The following is a 25,035-nucleotide window of genomic DNA, read 5'->3' on the forward strand; positions in this document are numbered from 1 at the left end:
ACCTAAGTCCTAACATATAACATAGTCTATGGTCGTGTCAGCTATCAACCCGCAACCGTCTTGTCTGGTGGTTGAGACGATGATGAAGATGCTTTAACGTAAATAATGTAGATAGTAGAAAAGTAAATTTGTATAAAAATTACAATAAAAAGGGTTTGATTACGATTTATCTGAAAATCAATTTTCATCAAAATCAAGTTTACAAGTTGAACTCTCAATTTTTTAATCAGCACTGCAATTTTAGGAGCCTAAAGGCTTTAACGTGTGACTCTAATCTCTGATATTGTAGGTTCGATTCCGTCTATGCACCACACACAGAACGTCCATTTCTGCATTTAACACACACGTAGGGGAATGTTGCATACTTCAGACTCAAAAAGTCAACAGTGTGTGTCTGACATAGAAGACTGATTACCTATTTATCTATGAGGTTTTTTTTTTATTATGAACCCCGATAACCAGTAGGTAATTTTCCAGAATAAAACAAATTATGTGTCCAATTCACACGTGGTAGAAGTGAAACCTTCAAAAACAAAGTTTTTATAATTAAAATATGTAAATTAGACTTTTTCTCTATCTAAATGTAGGATCTTTTCTTTGAAAAAAAATATATTTTTATGTTAAATTTTTATTTATAACTTTAATATCAATCTTTAATTTGGTAAAAACTAAAATAATAAAAGTTTGAAATAAATTCACAAGATCCAACGTGGGAGAAAATGAGATAGGAAGCATTATACAGTGTATAAACTTTTAATTAATTGTAGAACGAAGTTTTCTCTTCAAAAAGTTTCTATAACTAATGATTTGTAAATAAAATTGATAAATAATCTAATTTTATAATTAAACTACTTACTTGACTTACTTATTTAATTTTCATCAAATCTGTTTTTTTATTTCAGAAAATGTTCAAATACACACTAATTTAAAGTTTATACACTGTATAATGCCACCTATCTCACTCTCTCTCACGCCAAATCCTATTAATTTATGTGTCTGTCTCTTTTTACTGTCGCTTTTGCCGTTGCATCCGGTTTGAAATCACAACGATTCTAAAGAAGTTTCACTTCAAAAAAATTTATTGCAGAAATTGATAGATTTAAAGAGTTTAACAACGAATTCTGTCATCTATAACAATAAATCGAAAACTTAAAATATCTCCGACCTCATCTGATATTCAGCAATCCAATCGTAATATAGAAAATTCTATCGTATATCTTACTGCACAAAATAAAGAATACAGACAAAGGAACAAGAAGATCGTTTCTACGCTTGTTTTTGGAGGACAAAGTTCTGCAAAAAGGGACGCGAAAAGCAAATTTTGAGATGAGAAATCAACAAACTTTATAGCAATATATAATATGGTGACGAATATATTACTTTCAACGTTATGATTTTAGGCTCAATATAATTGGTACTTTGTCTAAGCCTGACACGTTGAAAATATGTGTTGACTGTCAAGTGACTTGTAAGTTAAACGTCATTGACGTTTAAACTTTTTCGTCTGAAGTTATTTTCGATATTTGAACCATTCGCATTTTGTAGGAAATTTCTGTATAACGTTTTAAAACATCTGTATAAATTTAGAAGTTAAATATTAAAAAATGTCAGGAAAATCTAACAAAGCGTTTACAAAAGAAGAAGAGCTTTTGTTGCAAGACTTTAGCAGAAATGTCTCAACAAAGTCATCAGCCTTATTTTATGGGAACGCTTTCATTGTATCTGCTATTCCGATTTGTAAGTTATTAATTAAAACTTTTAGTAATTTATTGTTTAAACTGATACATAAATGTAAAATTGGTAATGGCAAGTCTACAGTAAGTGAAAGTCCTACTGATGTGGCAATTGTGTCATTCAGTAAATCTTTTTTAAACAGCAATTGTATTTTTTAAGGGTTGTTCTGGAGAGTGCACTCTTTAGAGGTAAACACATCCCTAGCATGGTTCGTGTTTGTAACAGCAATCAGTACGTGGTTGTTGGCCCTGGCCTATCGCAATACAAAGTTCCAGCTGAAGCACCGTGTCGCTGTCCGTAGAGAAGACGCTGTGGCCCGCGAAATGTCTCGAAAGTTAGCAGATGACAAAAAGATGAGCAGAAAGGAAAAGGATGAGAGGTATTTAAAAATTTCTGTCAGTAACCTTACTAATCTTATTTAAAGTGTATCTAGTTGTTAGTGATGCCCTTGTACTTTGAGTCTTTTATTTTTACAAGATAAGAAAATAGAAATGATTCTTTTCCTATAATAATTAATGTACATTACTATGTACTTGTATCTACAATGATTAGGTAGAAATGTCTTTTAAAATTTTATAAAGTGGACACTTAATAACCAGACAGTAATTAATAATCCAATCCAAAACTACAATATATTATAAGGAGAGTTCTTTTGCCTTTTCTCTCTGTTAGTCCTAAGTAAATTAAAGCAAATCTGTGATTATTCATAATAATTACTAAAAGCTCAAAACATATTTTATTACTAATAATAAATTTGTAATAAAATATGTTTAAAAGTTATTTATGATATCATTTGCAGGATCTTATGGAAAAAAAATGAAGTAGCTGACTATGAAGCAACAACTTTCTCCATCTTCTACAATAATGCCTTGTTCCTGACAATAGTTATCTTGAGCAGTTTTTACTTACTGCGTTCATTCACACCTACAGTGTATCCTTTTATCTTAATATATTATCATTGTAACAGAAACATTTTATACCATTAAAATGGTGCCGCAGCAACCAGTACAAAGGATAAGGTATATGTTCATATTTATGGTTGTTTTTTCCTTAACATGCTCCTTTCAGTAACTACATAGTGTCGCTGACTGCTGCCTCAGGCCTCCTCGCCCTCTTGTCTACAGGAACAAAGTAATTGTTCAATAACTTGGTGTGAAGTGTGTTTGAAACGGAGTGAATTGATAAGATTTAAGTAAGATTAAAAGTACTCTTCTGTTTAGATTATTTAAGAATGAATTTATTTTGTTAGGATAATTAAACAATTTTTGATTAATGTACAGTTTTATTTACAAAACTCATAAAAGCACAATTATTTACCTCAAAATTGTAATTTTTCAGTCGGGGTGGGCTAAGTACCATACATCATCACAAATATTTATTTTGTATTATCCTATTTGAGTATTAAGTAGTATTTTAGAAGTAAGTAAAGCAAAAAACTATGTCTACCACATATTAAAAATGAGTTTTAAAGTATAAAAGATTGTTGAACAATAAAATTATACTAATCTCTGAAATTGAGTAAGAAGCAGCTTCTTTATGTCACACAATGCTATCGATCCATAGATCAAACACTCATAAATTTCTCCGTCAAATGTCAGTGTTCCCGCGGGAACGCGTGATTGCGCGGGGCTCAGTATTCAGTACATCATGCCGACGTGCAAAGGGTCCGTGCGTTGGAAGAACACGTTGGGATTGCTGCTGAAGGTCGGCTCCACGCTCGTGTACACGTTGGCCTCTTCTGCGCGCATCATCACGCCTGTAAAGGGAAATCCGCGTTAGGCAGCAAAGGAATAGACCGATAGACGAAATCATCTTGAATTCAATAATTATTATTTACATTTGTTGCAAAAAGTGTAACATACTACTCACGACCACAACCACGATTATTTGAATAGGAGTTATAAATTGCAGTATTACCTGGTGGTAACATGTAGTGATAGGGTGGGTATTGATTGTAGTTATAGTGCGTTAGAAGGTGCATGGGATAGTGCGGGGCGCACGCGGTGCGTCTGTGATGGTGCGAGGCCACGAAGATGCCGAACGGATCTGCGAACAACCCGGCGTGGCCATTAGGTGTCGTGCGAAAGCGCTAATCCTCACTTCGGTAGCGCGCGTTAGCGTCGATACTTAACTAACCGGCTTGCTGAGCTGGGGGCTCCTTGCGATCCGAGATCGACGAAGCCATCGCCGGCGCCGCCGCCGAAACCATGCCGTACTTAACCGGCTTGAAGTGAAAGAACGAAGGCGAATAACCGGAACCACCCGCGCCCAGGGAGCTGAGGCCTTCCTCGCGATCGGCTTCCCAGCGGCCCTCTCGGCCCAGGGCGGCCAAGCGGCGACCTTTCGGAGCGAACATAAGAGCGAACACTACGGCGCACGTAGCCAGTAGTCCGGCCGCCACGCACGCGTCTTTGTGCTGATCGGGAGCCCCGAGAGCCGCCGCAACCCAGCACACCCACACTGCAGCCGTAGCGCCACTCGCGGCTGCAATATGCGTGGCTTCGCGATAGTTGTCCCGTATGCCACGCGATCGAAGTGCAACCCCGCACACCACGGCTATTAGAAATGCAGCGTAACACAAAGATAGTAACAGATCGGACAACGCCGTCTGGCACCTCGTCCCACTCGGTGCCACTCGCGGCGGCGATCCGCCTAGCCACTGCGCCCCGATGGCGACCTGTATCATGATCGCAAAAAATAACAAAAGTCCTTGATAAGCGGCGGGGAGGTATACGCCACCGTTTAGACTTAACAGAAATACACATTTCACTAATAATGTCACGAACACGATCACGTATGCTACTCCGGTCGCAAAACGAACAGCCCCGCAAGTGAAGGTCGTGGGCGATGCGACATACAAGGCTGCGGTGCCAGCGCATAGAAAAAGCCCGAAGAGCAGCGTCTGTCCTAAGAGCAAATGTCTGTGGCTCGGTGCTCTGCGACTGGCCCCCCAAATAACGAAAGCCTCGAAGCCGCAAATAATTATCATGATGACGCTCGCTAACGCTAAAATTGGAACAGCCCACGGTTCGAGTCTTAAAGCCGTCAAAGTTGCGACCCTTACGGCCGGCGTGGTCATGTTGTTCGGCCGTGCTGTAGCAATAACTTTTGGGCGTTGAGGAACTGAAGTTGAAGATGGCGTCGACATCTTTTCCGGTATTACGAAGTATTCTGTACTCATTTCCAAGCGATGCGCTTCCGTCCGAGCGGGACGTCGATGGGGAGCTTCCGTTTCCAGTTTGGGCTCGTCATATTCAAAAGCTAGGATGTGCTTATCAAAGTCCTGTTCGTAAGTGGCTTCATCGTTTTGTGCAAAAGTTTGTCCTGGATTTGCATTGCGAGGTGAGTAAGGCGCGGGTTTCCTAGGGGCGAGGCGGTCACCAAACCGAGCTGAGTCAGTGACGGCTAGTTGTAGCACCGCTATAACAAGCAGTGTAGGTAGCGCCAGTCCCTCCATAAGGCCACGCCGGCCTCAGCTACCCAATTCTCGCAGTACAGACATCTGGCTTCAATTGTCGCCGCTGAAAATAAAAAATATACTTGTTATATATGTAATATAAATTCATTTCTATCGAAACGCCTCTGACCTCCTCATAAACCGGTTTGGTTTTCGCCCGGGGTTTCCAGGCATTATAACTTTGTTCATTTTTGCGTAGCATTGGCCTAGACGAAAAACACGAATTCCAGATTCTAAGCAGCCATCGCCCAGTTATTACCTATGCATATTTATATCAACTTATTCCATTCATCTTCTACACTTCAAAATAGTAGTATGGCCTGTAACGTTAATATTATTAGCAGAAATTGAATAGTGACGGTTTTGTTTAATAATTTCTCGTACAAATAACAACGGCTAAAGGAATAACCTGCATTATTGCAATACTTGATATTTAAAATATAAAGCGTGTAAAAATGCCGTCGAGAAAATTTATTTAAAAGAACACATATTATTTATCTTCATGTCATACTGCAAATATAACCAAAGTAGTTGTAAAAATAGTATCTAAAAATACTTTAAAAAGGGAATCTCTCATCTTTAGATATATATTAAATCGATTAAAACAGATAATGACGCTATAAAATAGTAGGTAAGTATTCATAATTATAATTTGCTTCTCAAGTCTAGTTGTAAATAAGCAGGCACCGGACGTGGCATGAACTGTCCAATGTCCGCAACACAGACAGGGCAACGAACGTATTAATTCTCATCCCTAAGGGCCAGTTCGATGGTCAGTAACTCAGTTGCGCCTGGTAACGACCTACCAGTTTCCAGTAAACTTCTTTTTAACGTCGCGAATGCGCATACGTGAGAAAATAAAATACTTACGACAGGATTGCAAAAAGTGAAAAAGTAGCACTATAGGAATTGAATTATGTCGCATGTTCCAACAATATTCTTAATGTAGCCTCGTTTTTTGTGTCTACCAGTATGTAAACAGACTTTAATTTATATTATTTTGTTGGGGCAAACAATATTTTAAGAAATCACATGTTTTAAACTACAATCCAAACAATGTCGACGAATAACGTCGATTCGGCTCAGGTTAGTTCAATAATGGAGAAACGTACGTTAAGGAATACATGAATAAATATTAGTCTAACGAGATTAAATATTCTGCTTTTGTGTGCTCTAAGAAAGGAAGATGGTTTTTACAACTGATTTATGTAAATTAGTTGCAGCGGTTAGCAGCTAATTGTAATAACTCGGAACACGTTTTTTCATAACATCAGATATTTCGGAATTCAATTTATTTGTAAAATCAATTTAAAATCTTATTTTCGTTTACAAGCGGACGTCTCAAAGAGAAGAGGCCTAAACTTGAACAATCAACGAAAGTAGAATCGCGGTCGCTGATAAATTGATCGCGATCCCAACAGAGGGCCTATTGTTTTCATATTTTGTCAGATAAGCAAACTAAATATAAGGTAAATCTCCTTTTTTATGAAGAAAGAACAAGAATAGTTACTTTTACTATCTTATCCGATACTAGGTCGTCACCTCCACCTCGTTGCTTAGTGCAAAACCGTGTTATTACCATTAGCTTAGGAAATTATCTATTCTGGAGAAGAGAGATTCGGTAGATTATTCGCACAATAGCATGAACTACAACCGTTGCAGTGTGCAATGGTGTTCTTCCGTTAGCTTATACTCTCCGTCGATCGTGTGTCCTCTACTTTTATTCGTAATATAAACTTGAAGTCACGATCTCTGCCAAATCTTTCGCCCGAATAAGGAACTTCCTTATAAGCGTATTTTAAGTTTATCTGCGGTTGGCACGCCATTATATATTTACATTGGATATTGTATTTGTATATTATCAGAATTATCTTTTGATATTTTTAAAGTACATTATAGTCCTTGTGGATATTAATGTCCGACTATTACTTGAGCAGCAAAAAATAGTAAAAGTTAGTTTCAAGGGCCATTATTATTATTGTTTAATACTGTTATACTGAATATCGATTTCTCTCTCTCCTTAAGGTGTGTTAAGGTGATATTTGCGTGGCGCGAAAGTTAAAGAATTCCATTACGTGGTATATGTGACAATGAGACTTAGGGAAACAGAGCGTTGTCATGTGCGGCCGCGCGTTATAAAAGTAACAGCTTGAATACTCCGGGTGAAACTCGGCCGATTTGATTGTGCAGACTCCAAACTCACGCTGCTACCGCGTCACATACTATTCGAAAAATTATCCAATTTGTTGAACCTGAGGCAGATTTACCATCATCATACGATTCACCGTTTTTGTTTTGTGCCATTCAGAGGTCGTGACGAAGAGGAACTACTCTTACTATAAATAGTTAAATTAATAAATAGCGTTAGGTACAAGCTCTAATATTATTTATTAATATTCGCCTAGGCCATAATAAAGGAAATTTAATTTTGTAGATGTAAATAACTGTGTAAGAGACTTTTAAGGTCTGTAACAAAAGAAGCGTAAAATGCTTTCGGTGACCATAATAATAGAGGTTTAAATGCGTGTCCAGCTTCAGAAGACATGCTCCAGCCGTATATCTTAGTTTATGACGTCGTCAACTATACTGGCTCATGAGTTTGAGATCTCGCACGGACATTTCCATTACTAGGAAAATAATGCAAACATAAAGATCTTTTAAAGTTAAGAGCGTCGTCAGGGCAGGTAAGAGGAGCTGTGAGTTTTCACTTGCCTACTTCTATTGCCCTTCTGCAGCCCGCGACAATCGACTGGCGACGCCCTTGAGGTGAACACAAAAAAATACCTACATCTGCTTACAGTTTATTATTTTATAACTTTCTATTAAACTCGTGTTACAGAATCCGTACTCCTTTAGGTAATCGACCGCGCGTCGCTTCTGAGTTTTCAAAACATACTTCAACTAATTTAAAATAATTTTACATCAATGTTAGTTCACGGTAAAAAGCATTTCGTATTTAACGGTCTGTTACAGAGACATTATGACAATTTAAATTTCACTTTGGCCATGTAACCGATACGGTGCCATTTATGATCTCATATTATGCCTTAATAATAAAAGTATTGTTTAAAACGATACATTTCTTAGCGAATAAAGTGAATTAATTGGTATATTCCATTAAGATCAATGAACTCTCTTTTAGATACCTACAAGTGTTCTTTAGTTCAAATCATTATGTAAATCATGTTGAAATAAGCGTTATAAAGATAGATAGATAGAGATTCTTAACTCTGGTTTCAAGGTGTGTTTAATATACATACACATTGTCGTATTTTTTCGAAAGTTTATTTAATTCACATATAACTTTTCTATGGCCTAGTCTTTAGATCGAAAGACTATATTGGTGTTAACATAGTTTTAACCGATACTTAGAAATGCCTTTATTTTACGTATCAAACCCACGATCTAGATTAAGCAATCTAAAAGAGTGCACTCATTCGGACATTGTATCAAATCAGACCGTAATAATCTTTCATATTCGGATAATCTAGTTTCTAAATATAATATTTTGAATAGACTAATTGATGATAAAATGCGCAAAACAAAGTGAAAAAATATATACAATAATTAAAATATGCAATGCGTTGAAGCTTTTAAAAAATGTGTTTTTAAAATAAGTTCTAATGTGCATACAACATAAAGAGTTACTCACGAAACGTTTACTTGAGAAGCAAAACGATTGTCACAACACTAATAGGTTGATTGTTTTCATGTTATGTTAAGGCTTTCGCGAGAGTTGTCTCCATGCGTACAGATGCCGCGAAGAGCGAGGGCGCACTGGATGACTTTGGCTCGTGATGCGTGTCGGATGCACGTGCCAGACGCCGCACCGGTTTCATATTGTAACACAAGCTTGACTGCAAATAAGACGTAAAACAAAATCTGCTAAATTAGTGGGCGGGTACCGGAGAATATTAACAAAAATAACTTGATCATTTAAATAAAGGTAAAGATCGAATTCCCATGGAACGAAAAATCATCAAGCCCCGGTAAGGTTGTCGAGATTACAACCTACCTAAAATAAAAAATAAAAAAGTTCTATTAGATTCGTCGGTTCGTGTGCGTGGTTTTAGCATTAATGATCACACTATATGAAACGCGGGCGATGCGTAAGAAAAACTACAGGCAGTTGGAGTTTTGTAGAGGCAATGCCACTTTCGCGTTACGCTTCATTGCCTTTCGTTGTAGTGTTTACTGCGCTCTCGTCGTTGTCACGCTTCATTTCTTGGAATATATGACGCAGCGTCTTGCCCTATAGTTCACGACATGACAAGATGGAAAGCTTTTGCAATCGGCAAGCCACGGAATAATTCATCCATTCCCACCTACGATAGAAGAAAATCAACCATCGTACAATATTCATTAACTCCTTTTTTGGATTGATGGAACGCAATTATAATAAGTAGCATGAGAATACAAGTATGGTATTCAGTCTACAGAGTGCTAAAAAGTCATTCAAGTTTTAATAACACAACTGGTTTTACGTGATAGGCTTGTTATTACAAATCCAAACCATTTTTGTAACGTATTATTATCTGTAAATATTGGACAATGACATGCACGAATCATAATAATTTAAGCCTTATCTGATTCGGTGTTATAATTGCAAAGTAATTTTCAAAGATTACGGGCAAGTACCTAAAACCATTTAACGGATACAGATCCAGATCATGCAGATGGGCAGCATGTTCAGGAGCATCAATTATCCTTATTAACGTCATTAATAAGGAAGCCTAATTGTTGTCAAGAATCAAACATACTGACTGAACTGTCACTATGTCTGATTCCGAGAATGGTAAATTTGTTAGGTTATTTATTTTAACCTTATTTTCTACCATTTGTGAGATTATTAGAAACTATTTAGGCTTTATGCAAGGTTCAGCGTGTACTTACATTATAAAAATAACCTGGTGACTAAACATTTAATTTAAAGGTCCATTAAATTTGGAACTTATAAAATGTTTGTACTCCAATAATGTATAAATACAGATTTGTAAAAGCAGTCTATTTTCTATAAAAAAAAGATATTAAAAGATGTTTTTATTATTAATTTTAAAGAGGAAAACTTCTATAACATCACGAGATCTTACGAATTAATTAAACGCACCTCACATTTACATATACTCAAATAAATGACAAAAATTTTGAGGCAAATGACAAACTAAGTAACAGACCTAATCAGCAATGTAGAAGGGTAATGAAATGTATTCGGTCTAAGTGTAGTCAGAGTCTATTTAGGATATTAATCGACGTTCTAATCAAACAAATGACCTAACCTCTAACTCAAGTCTAGGACAGTAAATGCATATAAATAAAGTATGGCAGCATCTCCACAAATGTTAAATAATCCGTCCTCATCAAAGCAACAATAACAAATGCAACCTTATCTATCTATCCCCAGTCTTGTAATGCGAACGCTTGTGCAGCTCTGAAATAAGGCCCTCCTAGTCTAGTTTAGTAAGTCTTGTTTGAAGCGCGATATGACATAGCGTGGAATGATTATATTTTAACGTTTTGAGTCTGCGATTTGTCGTCATCGTCACTGTGCTCCTCTTGTAATAAAAGACTGTCTGGCGGGCCACGGGGCGGAGCCCTGGCGCTTCCGCTTCGTCGTGACCCTCCACGGCTGAACATTCGCGATAATTGCGCAAATTTCTTCCTTGACACTGTAAAAAAAGAACAAGTTTTACGTAACTTATTATAAAAAGCAAACATTTGATTAAATTCTTACCGTCGAATCAAAAAATGGTTTGAAATGTTCGAGTCGAAACAATTAAATTGCATCGCATTGTAGTTAGCAAAGGTTGTATTTGGAATACAATGGTGAGACCGGCGCCGGTAGCGCGAGCGTCTAGGTGGAAATATCTACAACATCTATCGACGTTTGTGAATAATTGTATGGTAATCGTTTATCACTTACACTTTCCCATATTCTTCAGTCTTTCTTTAAATGCGGCGTCGTCATCATGGCATTTTGTTTTATTCCCCTGATCGCTATCTAACGCTGCGATGAACTCTTGGTTCCAACGCAATTCAGCCATGAATTCCTCATTTTGCAAGAATGTGGCGATGCGGTCGTCATCCATTTCCAGATTTAAATCTATTCTTGCGTCGGTGTTTGGAGGAATTCGCAGGAACATGGGCGGTAAAGGCCCTAGCATTCGTGGAACCCACTTCTTTCGCACAGCCAGTGGCACAGATTCATCTTCTACGTCACTGCAAGCACTTATTTAGGATATACGCGTCGCTACAGGAGTGATTGTGGTAATAATTACCTACATTAAATAAAGGAGCATGGGGCCAAAATAGTACATGTACCTATGATGTAGGATTATGAATTCAAAAAAAAAACGTCTCAGTTTCAGTGGAAATGAGTAGATACTGCACGTATTTAGAAAAACGAGGGGGTTCGAACGACCTCAAGCTTACAAGGCTAGCTACTCGGTTCACGCTTCTAAAAAACTAAAAGGATTTCATATTGAACAATCGATTGTAGGAATTATCACCTCGCTCCAGTGTCAAAAACGGTAAACAAATGCAAAACGAAACTTACACAAGAGCTGTAGTGTCGTTGTCTTCGCCGTTCTCGAGCGGTCGATTGGTTCGCCGATCTCTGCGACGAGAGGGAGAGCTGCTCTCCACGCGCTCTATCTCGAGGCGCAACCGCTCGTTCTGGTTATCGGTACTCATGGCCAGCAGCTGATCGATGGTCGCGTCGACGGCACCCTGGTTGGCTCGAAGCACCGCCTCGATCACATCATCGTCCATATCGGGGAACATGGTTTTAAAATCCGTCATCGCCTGGGTGAATTCGAGTTGCATCGTCGAAGCCATCGCGCCGGCAGCCCACGGTCGATCGAGGGATGTCACGTCCTCGAATCTCTAGCCGGCGAAACGGCTGACGCGTCAAGGTTTAGCGCAGTGATGGAGACCGCTGCCGATGAGGCATCGGCCATTCTCGTGAGCCGCTGATGGCGCGACCGTTTCGTCCCGCGAGCCACTAATTAGCGCAACCACTACACTAATGCAATACTGCGCCCTGCCCCTAACGTGACCGTGATGTGCGATTTTCACTTTCTGCGTTTCAGGTGCACAATGCGCTTGCGTGAGTGCAAAGCGACGCGGAGGGTGAGCCGTCGATATAAATAGAGCCGCGTGAAAAGGCGACAGCGAACGGCAGGCGCGCATGTCCGACTATTGTTTGTAAATTATGAACTTTCGTCACTTTGACCTTTTTATATTCTGAACCGTTTGCAGTTATACATAATTTTACATAGAAATGCATCAACAGCTGGGTACAGAATATAGATAAAATCACTTGGGAATGTGTTTCGACGTTTAACGCTGTCGTGGACGTCGTTAGGAATTTAAGACACTAAACTTGTTTTTCACTTCTAGTACATGTTTACGGAGCCAAATAAACTTTAGAGTACTCTACACTATTTTTTGTGCATTTCTGCAAGCCTTCGTGCTAGTTCTGATAACCAAAATATATTGATTTATTAGATATATACCATTATTTATGAAAATTCTATAAAATAAACAATAAAAAATCATTGTTAACAGTGATTTATTTGATTCCATCACTTACAGTGTACACACATTAATAATTTGTCTTAGCATAAATATTTATTCTACAGTTACAACAAACATATTCGAACTTTCGATTAAAAGAAGTGAATTTGCCCAAAGTAAACAACAGAAATATATTTTGCATTTAATGATTTAAATTAGAGAGGCTCGTGATCATAGGCCGTTATGAAACTACTCGCGAATAGGATTAACAAAATATTATACAATTGATACATGACGAAGTTAAGGAAAAACATTTCCGTCCGTAGCTTGATGTAATAAAATTCAACTTGAGATTACCTTTTAATAATTCATATGAAAGGCGGAATAAAATATTATCGCGATCGTACTTAAAATGCACAATTAAATCTAAATTGTCTGGGTACATTGTTAATACTATTAATTGGATAGGAATATATATGGAAATGTTTTTCTACGCTTTGAAATACTTTTAATAAACGGCTTTCAAAATATTCTTTTCATGATAAAGCAATTAAATTTATTTAATATCGTATCTTTTATAAACATAACGCACCAACTAGATTCTTGATATATATCATAGCTATATATAAAGGTATCTCTTTTTAAAATGACTAGGTGGATTGTTGGAAATTAGATAAAAAAGTGTTTTGGCTTTTTTAAGTTATAAATATTAAGTAAATCATACACCAAAGTGTCACTCGGATCCAAAATAATAGTAAAACGAGTAATAACATTTTGAATTATTATTTGAAAAATAAGTACAGAAAAAAGACATAAACGGGACAAACATATTAAACTTTAAAAACAATAACAGAAAGTTATATTAAAACAATTGTACGAAAATAAGGGGAACGCGTAGAAAAAAAAGAATAATATTTATGTATACACTTAATATGAATGTTGTCTCCCAACCACCGTCTACAACGGACGACACATTTAGAACGCTTTAGATACAATTAAATAGCTCTATTTTTGTAAGCCGAGAGACAGCGCTTAGACCGGGGCGTGCGTCCCCGCCTGCGGCAGCACCACGACGGTGTCGGAGGCCGGAGGGGTCGGAAGGGCCCGAGGCGCGTCGACCTGCGCCATGAGCGTGGCGGCGCGGTACGAGGGCGGCGGCGTCTGCTTGACGGCCTCCTCGTAGTCGGGCAGCAGGCTCGAGTATAGCGGAGCGGGAGCGGGGCCCGAGGGGCTCGCCAACCCCTCGCCGGAGATCACGAAGGGGGTCAGGCCGCTCAGCGCGTGCGAGCGCATCGTCAGGTACTTATAGCAGCGCCACACCATGTTGATGAAGTACGCCTGATTCAAATTCCCAACTTTTATTCCGAGTCCACGAACGAGCGAGGAGGGGTGACGTCACCTACGGTTACTCACCTTGATGAAGATGGCGATGAGGAACGAGCACAGAATGACGAAGGCCAAGGCCGGCACGGGCAGGGACAGCAGCTGGGCGCGCCAGGGCACGCGGCGGGCCTCGCGCACGAGCTGGTCGACGGAGCGCACGTAGCAGAGGTACCCCATGCCCGTCAACCTGTCGCAGGAAGGCACGCGATCAGACATCGCTCGGTCGGTCAGAGTTTAAAATCGTGAAAGTGATTCTCCTATGCTTACACTGTGATAACAAAGTCAAAAATCTGCAGACAGAAGAAAGGCAGGATGTGCGCAGGTTTCCCCCGAGCAGCTCCATAGATCAGCATCAGTGTGATGGCCAGAGTGCACACGGTCACGAGAGCACCTACATCTATATCGTCTGATAAAGGCGGTAGATATTAATTTTTACATTAAATATGTTTAGATGACAAAGTCATGATATCTTTTAAATATCTTACGGTAAATGAAACTACGCTCCTTCGACTTAATTGCATATTGAGAATAAGCACTGGATGGTGATTCAATGTTGGGTAATGCAGTAGGTAAAGGGGATCCTACGTCACGCCAGTCAACAAAAGATTCCTGCTCCTGTTCAAAATCTTGTATTAACGCTGGGTCCCTCACCACAGCAGCCAAAAATCCTAAAGCTAGTAAATGCAGTACCTGTCAAAAAGACAACATTTAACATGCTTAAGAAGTCTTTATAGACACATTGTGTACAATTGCTTTTACTTACCAAATGCCATGAACCAAGGAGCATAGTTCCAGTGCGAACATGTAAACACATTAAACAACGCCATTCTTTGCTATGCTCTGTTCCCATCTTATTACGAAATCTCAGCATGTTAATCTGTATATAGAAAATATTTAACATCAAGTTTAAATGTTTAATTATAATATTTTCACATATTGACAATATCTTTTTGCCTGGAATTTCCGTAATAATAAATTTACGTAATCTTTACAATATCTAAAATGATTTTTTTTGTGGATTCTTAACATATTGTGGCCTGAATCTATACTACAGCTAATCCTTAAAAGTGCCCTTGTTCAATATTTAGCGTTGTATTAGGTAGCTATAGTCAAAGACACTTAAATGTGTTTAGAAATCAATAGTGTAGGCATATTAAATTGAAAATTCCATTCGAGAGAGCGAAAATAAGCCTGAATGGCTGTTTGACAAATTATACTTTGATAAATTTACAACTATAAATACATAGAACTTACAAGGTATACTGTCGCCTTAGGGCTAAATGTTGTGCAATTTACGAGACAGATGGTAAATAAGAATTCACTGTTAAAACGCAATCGAAATTCCAAGCTTTAACAAATTATTTAGGATATGATTTTTTTTAATAAAATTTTGTCGTATGTATCAATAATTCTCAAACAAGTACCAACGTAATTTACAAAATTGAAAATACAAGTCTTGACACTTGACAGGCAACAACAATGAGTGAAGGATCAAGGTTTTTTTTTTGGGATTTTATGACCTGGCATTTACAACCTTTAGGTCAACTCTTTATTTTCATAGCACATTAGCACATTCCATTAAATTGTTTTTATTGTATTTTTTATGTAATTGTCGATGTGCTTATAAGTAAAGGATCAAGGAAGTATCAATTATCAGACTATATGTTGCCTTTTGCCGTAAACGAACTATGGTATAGACGAGGCATCAGCGTACAGCGTGTGAGATAGCGAATGATTCACATTATATGTCGTATTTACAGTTTTTATTAATTGAAGATTGCTTATTATTGACCAAAATACACATTCGAATGAATAATTCTTGAACAAAGTTACTGAGTCGTGACAAAATAAGCTACTTACCGATGAAAGGTTATGTTTGGTTCTTTACGTTCACTATAGCTTTTACAGCCAATTATGCAACAATTCACCATGACTGACACTTTAAATACACTCTTATAAGGGTTAAGTCTTAAAATATGGGTTTGACTTTGGTTTCACAGATTTATCAGTAAGCGGTGAAAACTTGTTTACCACCAAGGGCTCGGTGGTAAACAAATAAAACCCGATACGCAAATAGAGACAGAAAAACTGATACTCTGTTTCGCTCGCACTTAAGTATTTCACGTTAATGCCTTCTCTCTTTAGTTATTATTGTTATTTTAGAAGCTCATCTAGTTCTATACTCTCTAACGCCTTTTGCATATCTTGCATATGGGCGGGCCAGGGAATTTTTTTTGAAGTTTTTATGGTCTGGTAAAGGCTCAGTTAATCAATAACTAATAAGAACAAGATTGTAATGCACAGTACTCCTAGATTTTAGAATAAACGTGATAATAATAAGCTTTTTATTCACTTCAAAATTTACAATGGATTATATTTATTATTTAACTCTGTATGAGCTAGTAAGTAGTATTGGAAACACTAAGAATTAATAATATTAAGTTTCATTAATAGTTTATAGTGTAAACCCCATCTTGGGTAAGCCTTTGGCTTGCCTTCTCCTTTTCCTTCTAATGTTATCTGTTGTTGGTTTGGTCCAGTTTACTTTTTACTTTACTCCATAGTTCATTATCCATTTACCTTCACAGCCCTACTGCCAATACTTCTTTTTGAAGTTATTCTTCTTTTGGCGCGTTAGGGAAAAATTATGAGAGTAAATTTTTACGATGCGCACGCACAACGTCACAAAAAACCGACACCCCAAAGTTAGCTGTAGTCAACATTTGATGTTATACTTCTTTAGGCGCGTTAAGGAAAAATGATGAGAGTATTTTTTTTCTATTGTGACTGTCGTTTTTTCTACAAACGCAGAATAAGGCGAAAGATAAAAAATTTGCAAATATTTTTATCTTGTTACGCTAAAAAAGTATAACTTCTAACGCTTTATATCATAATATACATCATGTATACACCCATGTTTTTTTAAATTGGGACCCGTTTCAGCATTTCACCATCAGAGTCTTGATTTGTATGCTCTGTGCCATTACCAAAGCTGTGAAATGTGTATATATGTAGTTCTACTAAACTCCAAAAAAAAAAAAAATGTAGTTCTACTTAATCTGTGATCTGTACTGGCTACCCGCTACTGAGAATTCAGATAATTTAAAAATAAACGTTCACACTATTTTATTCATACAAAGTTTGTTCAAAGTTTAACTAGAAAACCATTAAAATATGATATAGTCTAATAGTTTTATTGTAGTATTTAACCCACGTGAAAAAATGAGTACCTTTAAGTTTAGTATACCTTTGCAAAAGGACGAGTTATTAGAATGTCATGCAGGACAATATCATGTTGAAGATGTCCTTTCACCAAGACTACTTTTATCGAAATTTCAAGGTAAGATAAGAAGCTCTATGTAAAATTCTTGTTTTATATGAAATGTTTTATATAATTTAACCGAATTTTTGTAGATGCTGCTCGAGCTTACAATTCCGAGGGTGTTGATTATATTCTTGAATATTTTGATATATACTTCTCGGTATTGGTTCATGGTGCAAAACTAGAGTGGAATATCATAAATAAAGGTACTCTTTAAACCAAAACATATATACATATTTATTTTAGTTTGTGAGACCAAATAAATAATTTTCTTATTAAATATGTATTTCCAGGCTATGATCATATTCTGAGAACTGTTAAAAATTTATCTAGCTACTTAGAACCTATACTGCAAGAAAGAGATATTGACAGTGAAGTCCGTACTAAAAACCTAAATATTGTTAAAATGACAATTTATTTATTCACTCAAATTATGAAAACAAAGGATACCAAAGTAGCAGCTGATGTAAGTATCAAAGTATAAAGAGATGTTTTCAGATAATCAAAATCTCATATATTTATACACATAACAGCAATCCATAACCTAGGAACATCAATAAAAAAATAAGAGAAAAGTAAAATATTTATATTTAATGCCAATTTTCAAATCGAGGGTGTTTAATAAATGACCAAAAGCTAGCAATAAACTTCATCTTTTTTAATTCAGTACTTGATACCTTTGAATAGAAACATATTTGTTCTTGTAGAATTCAACTAAGTTGACTCTGGGGAAGAAAGGTAAGAAAACAACAGAAAGTGATGAAATCAGTTGTTGGACAGAACATGACAAAATGAATGCCCTTGTTACAATGCACCAAATTCTACAACAACCATTATCACGCCTTTGGGACCCACCTCTAGCCGAGCAAGATTTTGTTTCGTAAGTTTGATATGTCATGTAATATATTTATTGTAGGGTGATCTTGGATCGTGCTTTTTTTATGCAATTAATATGCAAAAATAATTTATATGCAATAAATAATGTAAGGAAATACTACACAATATTCTAAGGTTTTATCACTTCATTTCAGAATGGTTGTGGAGCCGTGCTATGTGATAATAGAAGACCAGGCAATAAAAAACAAAACATTAAGAGAAACAGTATTTCAAATACTCGGAACTTTAATTAAAAAATATAACCACGGTACAGCATGTATTATTAAGTTGGTGCAGGTAATTGTTTTATATTTATAGTTTATTGGGTTTTTTTTTAAGTTATTATAATGTAAATTACAAAATGGAGGATATCTTTTTTATACAAAAAATATTTTTTGTTCAGGTACTACAAATGTATGAACATGCGGTGTCCCCGGTGTGTGCAGGTGTGGTTCAGTTGACCAAAGACTTTGGCCTGGGAACATTCGCTCCTCAAATGGTTAGTTTTTATATTCCTATTTATACAACACGATAATGGAGAGCAGCATTTCATAATTCATAGGTATGTTTGAAATGGATCAACTCTAAGACTACTTCCAACACATCTTTTACCATAGGTGGATTATGTAATTTCTAGTATATTTTCTCGGTGATTGTGCGTGTACTGCTACATAAAATTAAATTAAAATGTGTTCATCAATGATGTACGAATATCAAATACATATTTAAACAAGGTGCTGTATTGTTGTGCTATTTCAATTTATGTCTAATTCACACTAAATATTGAGAAAGGAAGCGGTTTACCGTATCAATAAATATCATTTATTATTTCGATTAATAGATGTATGCAATTTTTCTGGTATCGCCCTCTAAGATGCTTTTAATGTAGGTTCGTGAAATAGCAGAAGCGTTGGCATCCTCGGAGGAAGAAAACAGCGCAGGCACCGAACAAGGAGCGGCCAAGAACTGCGGATCCTTCCTGTTGGAACTCACCAAGGAGCTTCCGAAAGAGATGACCGGCGCCATGGCCACCGTTCAACCCTACTTGGAGAGCGACGAGGTGAAGTCGCCGATATTTCCCTTCCAGGGTTTCCGCCATGATACTCAATTTCTAAATATTTATATTCCAGTCGTACACATTAAGGATCAGTATCCTGGGGATGATGTGTGAAATATTAGTGATGGAGTTGAAAGGAGAAGGCCTGAGCGACGAACAGAGAATACAAAGGGATGACCTCCTCGACGACTTGTTCGAACACCTGCACGACCAGTCTGCATATGTGCGACATAAGGTAAATATGCTAGTACTTCGCTAGGACCATGGAACACCAGTATTCGACATTTCTTCCACTGTTACTCAAAACACTCTGATGAGTTTGAAAAATTACTCGGGCCTTTTAGATTTCTCAATTGTAAGTCGATTTCGATCATGTGAATGCGAATGCGATGCGATGCGTCAAAAGTAACGTTTGAAACTGCTTTTAACAGTTAGACCGTCCTTTGTCTATTTTTATTTTATTTCTTTTCCTGATTTGTGTTATTCTAATGTGTAGAAAGCGATAGTCGATAACCGTATGTGTCTGTCGGGCGAAGTCACCTACTATGTATATTTTTAAACGTCCTGCAAACATCTTTTAGTTAGAATGACGAAATCTATAATTTACCCTTCAAACACACCGTAGAAACCGGTTCCAGGGCAAAAACTAAAAAACACGATGTACCTTTCTTGTCGCTTGCGTTTACTTTTTCATTTAGAAGATATAAAATTACATATATCGCTTGTCGAGCTCGCCGGCGGCAGAAAAGCGTAATATTTTATGAAGAGTGATTCAGTGATTGACTTGTCTCATTACAAATTATCCTACTTGTGATATGAACTGTAGTGAGTTTGACGCTTAACTCGCTTATGCTTCAGGTTCTCCAATACTGGTCTCGTTTGCAAAAGGAGAGCTGCGTGCCCGTCACCAGACAACAAGTCGTCCTGGAGCGATCCGTCGGAAGGCTCCGAGATAAGGCGGCTCTCGTCAGGAAAGCGGCCATTCAGCTCGTCAAGGTGAGCTCTCCCGTTCCATTTCGGTGCTAAATCGTGTCGTCGTCGTGATGCTCCTCATCGATCGCTTACGTTTCGTAGATCTTCCTGGAGTGTAATCCGTTTTCGGCTCGACTGAAGTTGGACTCGCTCGAGGAGCAGCTCGCCGCGGAGACCGAAGCTCTCGAAAGTCTTCAGAAGAAGCTCAATCCGGATCCGGATCCGGAACTGGTGAGAAAGTGGGATGAAATGGAGAAAGATGTCGTGAAAACGATTAAGGAAAAAATGAATCTATTGACCCAAGACGAAGCGGAGTTGTCCCAGTCCACCGTGGACAATTTGTATCGAGCGATTCGAGCCAGTCTAAGGGAAGAAAACTATTATAAGGCGTATTTAATAGTGAAGCACGTCGAGAGAGAACATCCCGAAGCCAAGTTCCTGAGATGCAGTCTGCCCAAGAGCGACCAGGTAAGGTTCGTCACCGTGAGACGTCGAGATCTCGCAATCCGCCCTAATATCGCTAACCACTAATCACCACTAATGACACTATCTCCGCTCGTCGCAGCTGGAATACTTCGTGGCCCTGTTGAGGAATATGTACGTGACGCCGGAGAAAAGTCGTTCGGTTTCCGAGTGCGAAAACGAGATGGCGCTGCTAAAGCGCACGGAGGAGAAGGAGAGCATCGTCGCGTTTCTTCAAGAGTCCGTGCGCTTCTGCCGACTCATCGCCGAAGCCGTTCCTCTGATCGACGCGCTGCTGACCTCGAAGCAAGCGGGAGACGTCAACGAGGCCATCGACTTCTTCACGGCGGCTCATCACTTCCGCGTGGAGTCGGCCAAAGTCGGCATTTCCAACATGCTCGTCCTCGTGTGGTCGCGGGATCAAGTCGGTGTCTCTTCGGTGTCTTTAGTCTCGACCGCTATCGAGATCCCTAATCGCTTACGATGAGGCCTTCAGGACAAACGGGAAGCCGTGGAGCGCGCCTATCGGGAGATGTACCTGGAGTGCGAGAGCAGAGCGGAACGAGCCCGAGCCTTCACCGTCGCCAAGAACCTGGTTTCCCTGCTTTGGATCGTCGACCGAGACTCGGCGCTGGCTCTGCAGCACTTGGTGGAGAAGTGGGTGTCGAGGGGAGACATCTCGCCCGCCGTCATTCAGGTGACCTTTCGCTCTCGTCGGGCTTCGCCTCTACGGCGTTTCGGATGTGAAAATGTCATTTCGCGTTACAGGTGTTCTGGGAAATGTTTCTGAAAAAAATCGACGGCACCACCGATTCGGACGGGTACGCGGCCCTGTCCCTGCTGGTCATGATCGCCAAGGCCAAACCTTCCGTGGCGGTCGCCAACCTGGAGCTCGTTCGGTCTCACGGCCTCGTCGGAGACTACGACTCGCGGGATCTGAGCGCTCAGCTGCTGACGTCTCTGGCCAAGAGAGACCGGAGACTCTCCGCCGACGAGCCGATCTTCGCGGCCCTCCGCGACAGCCTCCTGGAAGCGTTCACGACGTTCGAAGACTTCGTGTCGTTCGCCGCGAACTCGCTCGACTTCGTCTACGCCGCGTGCGACACTCCCGACGTCGTCGCCTCCGAGCTGTTGGCGGAGATGTACGCGCGTATCGAGGAGCGGACGACCGACGCGGAGGACGACTCGGCCGACGTCCCCGCGGAGTTGCTGACGAGGTTCGTCTTCGTGTTGGGTCACGTGGCGCTGCAGCAGCTCATACACCTCGACATATCGGTGTACAGCGAACTGAGGCGACGCAACCAGGCGAGTGATCCGCCCTCTTCGGCCCTCTCCGGCCCTCACGGAACGTAACTACGTAAACGCTTCCGCTTCGCAGGTTCGAGAGGAGCGGAAAGCGGAGGAGAAGAGAAAGAAAGCGGCGACTCCCGCCCGGCGCGGCAGAGCGCAGGACCTGCGGCGCCAGACTCTCATGAACGCCAGCAACGCCAGCGCGTCTTCCAGGGGCGCGCGCACTCCGAGCGTCGGCTCCGGAGCCCGGCAGACGGTCTCGTATCGGTTCCGACTCCTATCGTCCCGCGTGGACGTGGACTCGGTCTGATCGGTTGCGCTCGCAGGCCGACGGCACGATGACCGAGGAGGAGGCGCTGGAGGGCGCCGTGGCGGACGACGCCGACGCCGAGTACGTGAGGGCCGTCTGCGAGAGAGACGTCGTGGGGCCGGGCACCGCCCTCGCCCGCTACGCCCCGCTCCTTCGCCACGCCCTGACCGCGCCCGGGACTCCGCAGCGGTTGCAGGTCGCGGCCGCTCTCGCCTACACCAGGTCCGCGCTTCGGCCGCCTCGCGCGCTCGTCGCGAGGCTCGACGCTCACGATTCCCCGTCGCAGGTTCATGCTGGTGTCGAGCGCCGTGTGCGAGGAGGGCCTGCAGCTGACGGTGACGATGCTGAAGCGGTGCCGCGACGTCGCCGTCCGGAACAACCTCACGATCGCCTTCGCCGACCTCACCCTCCGGTTCCCGAACCTCACCCAGCCGTGGACTCCGCACGTCTACCGCATGTGAGGGTCGCTCCGGTTCTCGACCTCGACGAGGACGGCGAGGCGGCGGAAGTTCTGAGGCGACCTCTCTCGTTTCAGCCTGAGCGACGAGGATCCGGACGTCCGCCGGTGCGCCGTGAAGATGCTGTGCTTCCTCGTGCTCCACGAGATGGTGCGCGTGAAGGGGCAGATCGCGGACATGGCGCTCTGCTGCGCCGACCCCGACCGGCGAGTGGCCGACATGACCAGGCTCTTCTTCAAGCAGCTCTCGCTCAAGGGGAACGCGCTCTACAACGTGATGCCGGACATCATTTCGAGGCTCGGCGATCCCGAGCTGAACGTCGCGGAAGACAAGTACCGGGTCATCATGAGGTCGGCGCCCTTTAGTTTCTTTCGGACGCCGACGGCGGGGCGACGGGCTTCGTGTTAAATCGCCGTCTCCGTTTCAGGTACATAACCTCCCTCATTCAGAAGGATCGTCAGACGGAGGCGCTGATAGAGAAGCTCTGCCAAAGATTCAAACTGGCGACGGACGAGCGCCAATGGAGGGACCTCGCCTTCTGTCTGTCCCTGTTCACCTACAACGAGAGGGCGCTCAAGAAGCTCATCGAGAACCTCGACTGCTACAGAGACAAACTGCACTGCGCCGGAGTCATGGACTCCTTCAACACCCTCATGAACAACGCCTCCAAGATGGCCAAAAACGAAATCAAGGTCGGCGTCCGTAGTGTCTCTGTCTCTGACTCTTTTAAAATATTATTTTAAACGTATTATTCCCGTCTCGTTTCAGGCCTTAGTGACGGAACTGGGTGACAAAATCGAGGAATGCTTCGCGGTGAAGGATAACGACGAGGAACACGGGAACAAACAGTCGGACGAAAGCGAACGCCCCGCCCCTAAAGCCACACCCCGAAGGAGACCCGCGCCGAGAAAAGCGCGAACCGAGTCGGCCAGCCCCGACGAGAACGAAGCCCCGAACGCGGCCGCGACGCCCCTCGGCGTCCGGAAGTCGGCCAGGAAACCGAGAGCCGCTCGGAAGAAGACCGACGACTGCGAATCCGACGAGTCTGGTAAAGCATTTGGAACGAACATAACGAATAATAACCACTCACACTCACAATTAACTCATTTTCAACTTTCTTTCAGATGATGACGATTTCCAGAAAAAAGAAGTCTTCAAGAAACCCTCCACGAGGAAGGGCACCCGGCGGAGAATATAACTAATGGAATTATTAATTGTTAGTCCTATATTTTAAGAATTAAATATGACCCTCACCTCAAATGTTTTTCTAATTATAGTTCTGCCAAGTTCTTTTCTGTATATTTCCTCCTTATCGTCGCTGTTAACAAAAATAAATTTTAATCTTTGAGGTAATCAAAGATTTAAGTTTTATGAAATGTGTAAGTGCCACGGCTGTACATTTTAATCACTTATAAGGGTCATAAACAAATCCTGTATGAAAAAAAAAGTATTTTTTTTTGGTTTAAATCAGCATTTATTAAGAAAAATATAAAATATTCATGGTAAAAATATTACATATTATCAGAGATCAAAACCTTAATTTGAACTAATAACTAAATATTTTAATTAGTAACTGTCCATAGAATAGACTACAAAATCAATAGAAAATATAAAATGTGTATTTTTGCTAAATAAAACTAACTAAAAAATGATGTACCTACCTATTTCTTAGAATCATAACAATGTTACAACCACATACTACTTCACATAAAAAAATAAACCCTCTAGTTAAAAAAAATAATTATTTTATGTCCACAGACGAGATTTCTTTTCGGTCGACTCTTAATTAAATGTTACTATTAATAAAAAAAAATCATTTAATCATATAGGTAACATAATGTACACTTCAATACTTCATTATCAATCGTTTGGTGGACCAGTGCCGGTATTGTTCATTGCAGTTTTCTCAAATCTGGCCAGACTATTACGGCTGATGTCTATTGTCAGCAATTGCAAACCATGATGGAAAAGCTAGCGGCTAAACAACCTAGGCTGGTCAATCGCTCTACGCCACTGCTACTTTACGACAACACACTGCACAACAGACGGCTACCAAATTAGAAGAGCTTCAATTGGAATGTCTAAGACATCCTCCGTACTCCCCGGACCTTGCTCCAACAGATTACCATTTTTTTTCGAAATTTTGACAACTTCTCGAAGGGAAAAAATTTAACTCTGATGGGGCAGTCCAAATCGCCT

The 25,035-nt window shown here is 40.4% G+C and overlaps 5 protein-coding genes across 10 annotated transcripts; 2 read left to right on the forward strand and 3 right to left on the reverse strand.

Moving 5' to 3' along the window:
* The first annotated feature begins 1,486 nt into the window (after positions 1–1,486).
* On the forward strand, positions 1,487–3,007 carry LOC125054039 (translocon-associated protein subunit gamma). Its single transcript, XM_047655705.1, has 4 exons — positions 1,487–1,737; positions 1,894–2,113; positions 2,534–2,665; positions 2,803–3,007. The coding sequence occupies exons 1-4, from the start codon at positions 1,605–1,607 to the stop codon at positions 2,867–2,869; spliced, it is 552 nt and encodes a 183-aa protein (XP_047511661.1). The 5' UTR covers positions 1,487–1,604; the 3' UTR covers positions 2,870–3,007.
* LOC125054036 lies at positions 2,997–10,148 on the reverse strand. Of its 5 annotated transcripts, none has more exons than XM_047655697.1 (5): positions 9,207–10,130; positions 8,844–9,048; positions 3,871–5,255; positions 3,652–3,780; positions 2,997–3,490 (listed from the first exon to the last, which is right to left on the reverse strand). In XM_047655697.1, the coding sequence occupies exons 3-5, from the start codon at positions 5,189–5,191 to the stop codon at positions 3,372–3,374; spliced, it is 1,569 nt and encodes a 522-aa protein (XP_047511653.1). In that variant the 5' UTR covers positions 5,192–5,255; positions 8,844–9,048; positions 9,207–10,130; the 3' UTR covers positions 2,997–3,371. The 5 variants fall into 5 exon arrangements, with proteins under 5 accessions (XP_047511653.1, XP_047511654.1, XP_047511655.1 ...); XM_047655698.1 differs by adding an exon at positions 5,322–5,511 and having other exon boundaries at positions 8,844–10,130; XM_047655699.1 differs by lacking the exon at positions 3,652–3,780 and having other exon boundaries at positions 8,844–10,148.
* Positions 10,149–10,218: 70 nt separating this feature from the next.
* Positions 10,219–12,375, reverse strand: LOC125054038 (CUE domain-containing protein 1). The gene is made up of 3 exons (XM_047655704.1): positions 11,745–12,375; positions 11,112–11,407; positions 10,219–10,857 (listed from the first exon to the last, which is right to left on the reverse strand). The coding sequence occupies exons 1-3, from the start codon at positions 12,023–12,025 to the stop codon at positions 10,691–10,693; spliced, it is 744 nt and encodes a 247-aa protein (XP_047511660.1). The 5' UTR covers positions 12,026–12,375; the 3' UTR covers positions 10,219–10,690.
* A 369-nt stretch (positions 12,376–12,744) lies between these two features.
* LOC125054037 (lysosomal-associated transmembrane protein 4A) lies at positions 12,745–15,556 on the reverse strand. The gene is made up of 6 exons (XM_047655702.1): positions 15,344–15,556; positions 14,853–14,966; positions 14,575–14,779; positions 14,357–14,495; positions 14,120–14,276; positions 12,745–14,044 (listed from the first exon to the last, which is right to left on the reverse strand). The coding sequence occupies exons 2-6, from the start codon at positions 14,958–14,960 to the stop codon at positions 13,739–13,741; spliced, it is 915 nt and encodes a 304-aa protein (XP_047511658.1). The 5' UTR covers positions 14,961–14,966; positions 15,344–15,556; the 3' UTR covers positions 12,745–13,738.
* A 1,581-nt stretch (positions 15,557–17,137) lies between these two features.
* Positions 17,138–24,096, forward strand: LOC125053945 (condensin complex subunit 1). 2 transcript variants are annotated; one of them, XM_047655577.1, is made up of 20 exons: positions 17,138–17,429; positions 17,504–17,617; positions 17,705–17,877; positions 18,119–18,291; positions 18,443–18,584; positions 18,691–18,786; positions 19,177–19,347; positions 19,418–19,579; positions 20,203–20,340; positions 20,419–20,784; positions 20,882–21,202; positions 21,275–21,475; positions 21,547–22,083; positions 22,157–22,324; positions 22,395–22,600; positions 22,665–22,835; positions 22,914–23,186; positions 23,264–23,528; positions 23,605–23,884; positions 23,961–24,096. In XM_047655577.1, exons 1-20 carry the CDS (start codon positions 17,312–17,314, stop codon positions 24,032–24,034), a joined length of 4,149 nt encoding a protein of 1,382 aa, XP_047511533.1. In that variant the 5' UTR covers positions 17,138–17,311; the 3' UTR covers positions 24,035–24,096. The 2 variants fall into 2 exon arrangements, with proteins under 2 accessions (XP_047511533.1, XP_047511534.1); XM_047655578.1 differs by lacking the exons at positions 17,138–17,429; positions 17,504–17,617; positions 17,705–17,877; positions 18,119–18,291 and having other exon boundaries at positions 18,443–18,555.
* The last annotated feature ends 939 nt before the right edge of the window (positions 24,097–25,035 follow it).

Source organism: Pieris napi, chromosome 11 (assembly GCF_905475465.1).
Source record: "Pieris napi chromosome 11, ilPieNapi1.2, whole genome shotgun sequence".
Taxonomy (NCBI): Eukaryota; Metazoa; Arthropoda; class Insecta; order Lepidoptera; family Pieridae; genus Pieris; species Pieris napi.

Coding starts and splice junctions, on each gene's coding strand:
- LOC125053945 (XM_047655577.1), top strand. CDS start 17,312: ATGAGTACCTTTAAGTTTAGTATACCTTTGCAAAAGGACGAGTTATTA. Junction 18,787..19,176: donor GAACATTCGCTCCTCAAATG/GTTAGTTTTTAT, acceptor CTTTTAATGTAG/GTTCGTGAAATAGCAGAAGC. Junction 22,325..22,394: donor GCTCCGGAGCCCGGCAGACG/GTCTCGTATCGG, acceptor TTGCGCTCGCAG/GCCGACGGCACGATGACCGA.
- LOC125054038 (XM_047655704.1), bottom strand. CDS start 12,025: ATGGCTTCGACGATGCAACTCGAATTCACCCAGGCGATGACGGATTTT. Junction 11,408..11,744: donor AACGACACTACAGCTCTTGT/GTAAGTTTCGTT, acceptor AAGTGCTTGCAG/TGACGTAGAAGATGAATCTG. Junction 10,858..11,111: donor ACTGAAGAATATGGGAAAGT/GTAAGTGATAAA, acceptor CTTTTTTTACAG/TGTCAAGGAAGAAATTTGCG.
- LOC125054037 (XM_047655702.1), bottom strand. CDS start 14,960: ATGCTGAGATTTCGTAATAAGATGGGAACAGAGCATAGCAAAGAATGG. Junction 14,780..14,852: donor TCCTTGGTTCATGGCATTTG/GTAAGTAAAAGC, acceptor TCTTTTTGACAG/GTACTGCATTTACTAGCTTT. Junction 14,496..14,574: donor GGAGCGTAGTTTCATTTACC/GTAAGATATTTA, acceptor CGCCTTTATCAG/ACGATATAGATGTAGGTGCT.
- LOC125054036 (XM_047655697.1), bottom strand. CDS start 5,191: ATGGAGGGACTGGCGCTACCTACACTGCTTGTTATAGCGGTGCTACAA. Junction 3,781..3,870: donor GCCCCCAGCTCAGCAAGCCG/GTTAGTTAAGTA, acceptor GGTTGTTCGCAG/ATCCGTTCGGCATCTTCGTG. Junction 3,491..3,651: donor TCACTACATGTTACCACCAG/GTAATACTGCAA, acceptor TTCCCTTTACAG/GCGTGATGATGCGCGCAGAA.
- LOC125054039 (XM_047655705.1), top strand. CDS start 1,605: ATGTCAGGAAAATCTAACAAAGCGTTTACAAAAGAAGAAGAGCTTTTG. Junction 1,738..1,893: donor TGTATCTGCTATTCCGATTT/GTAAGTTATTAA, acceptor GTATTTTTTAAG/GGTTGTTCTGGAGAGTGCAC. Junction 2,114..2,533: donor AGAAAGGAAAAGGATGAGAG/GTATTTAAAAAT, acceptor TATCATTTGCAG/GATCTTATGGAAAAAAAATG.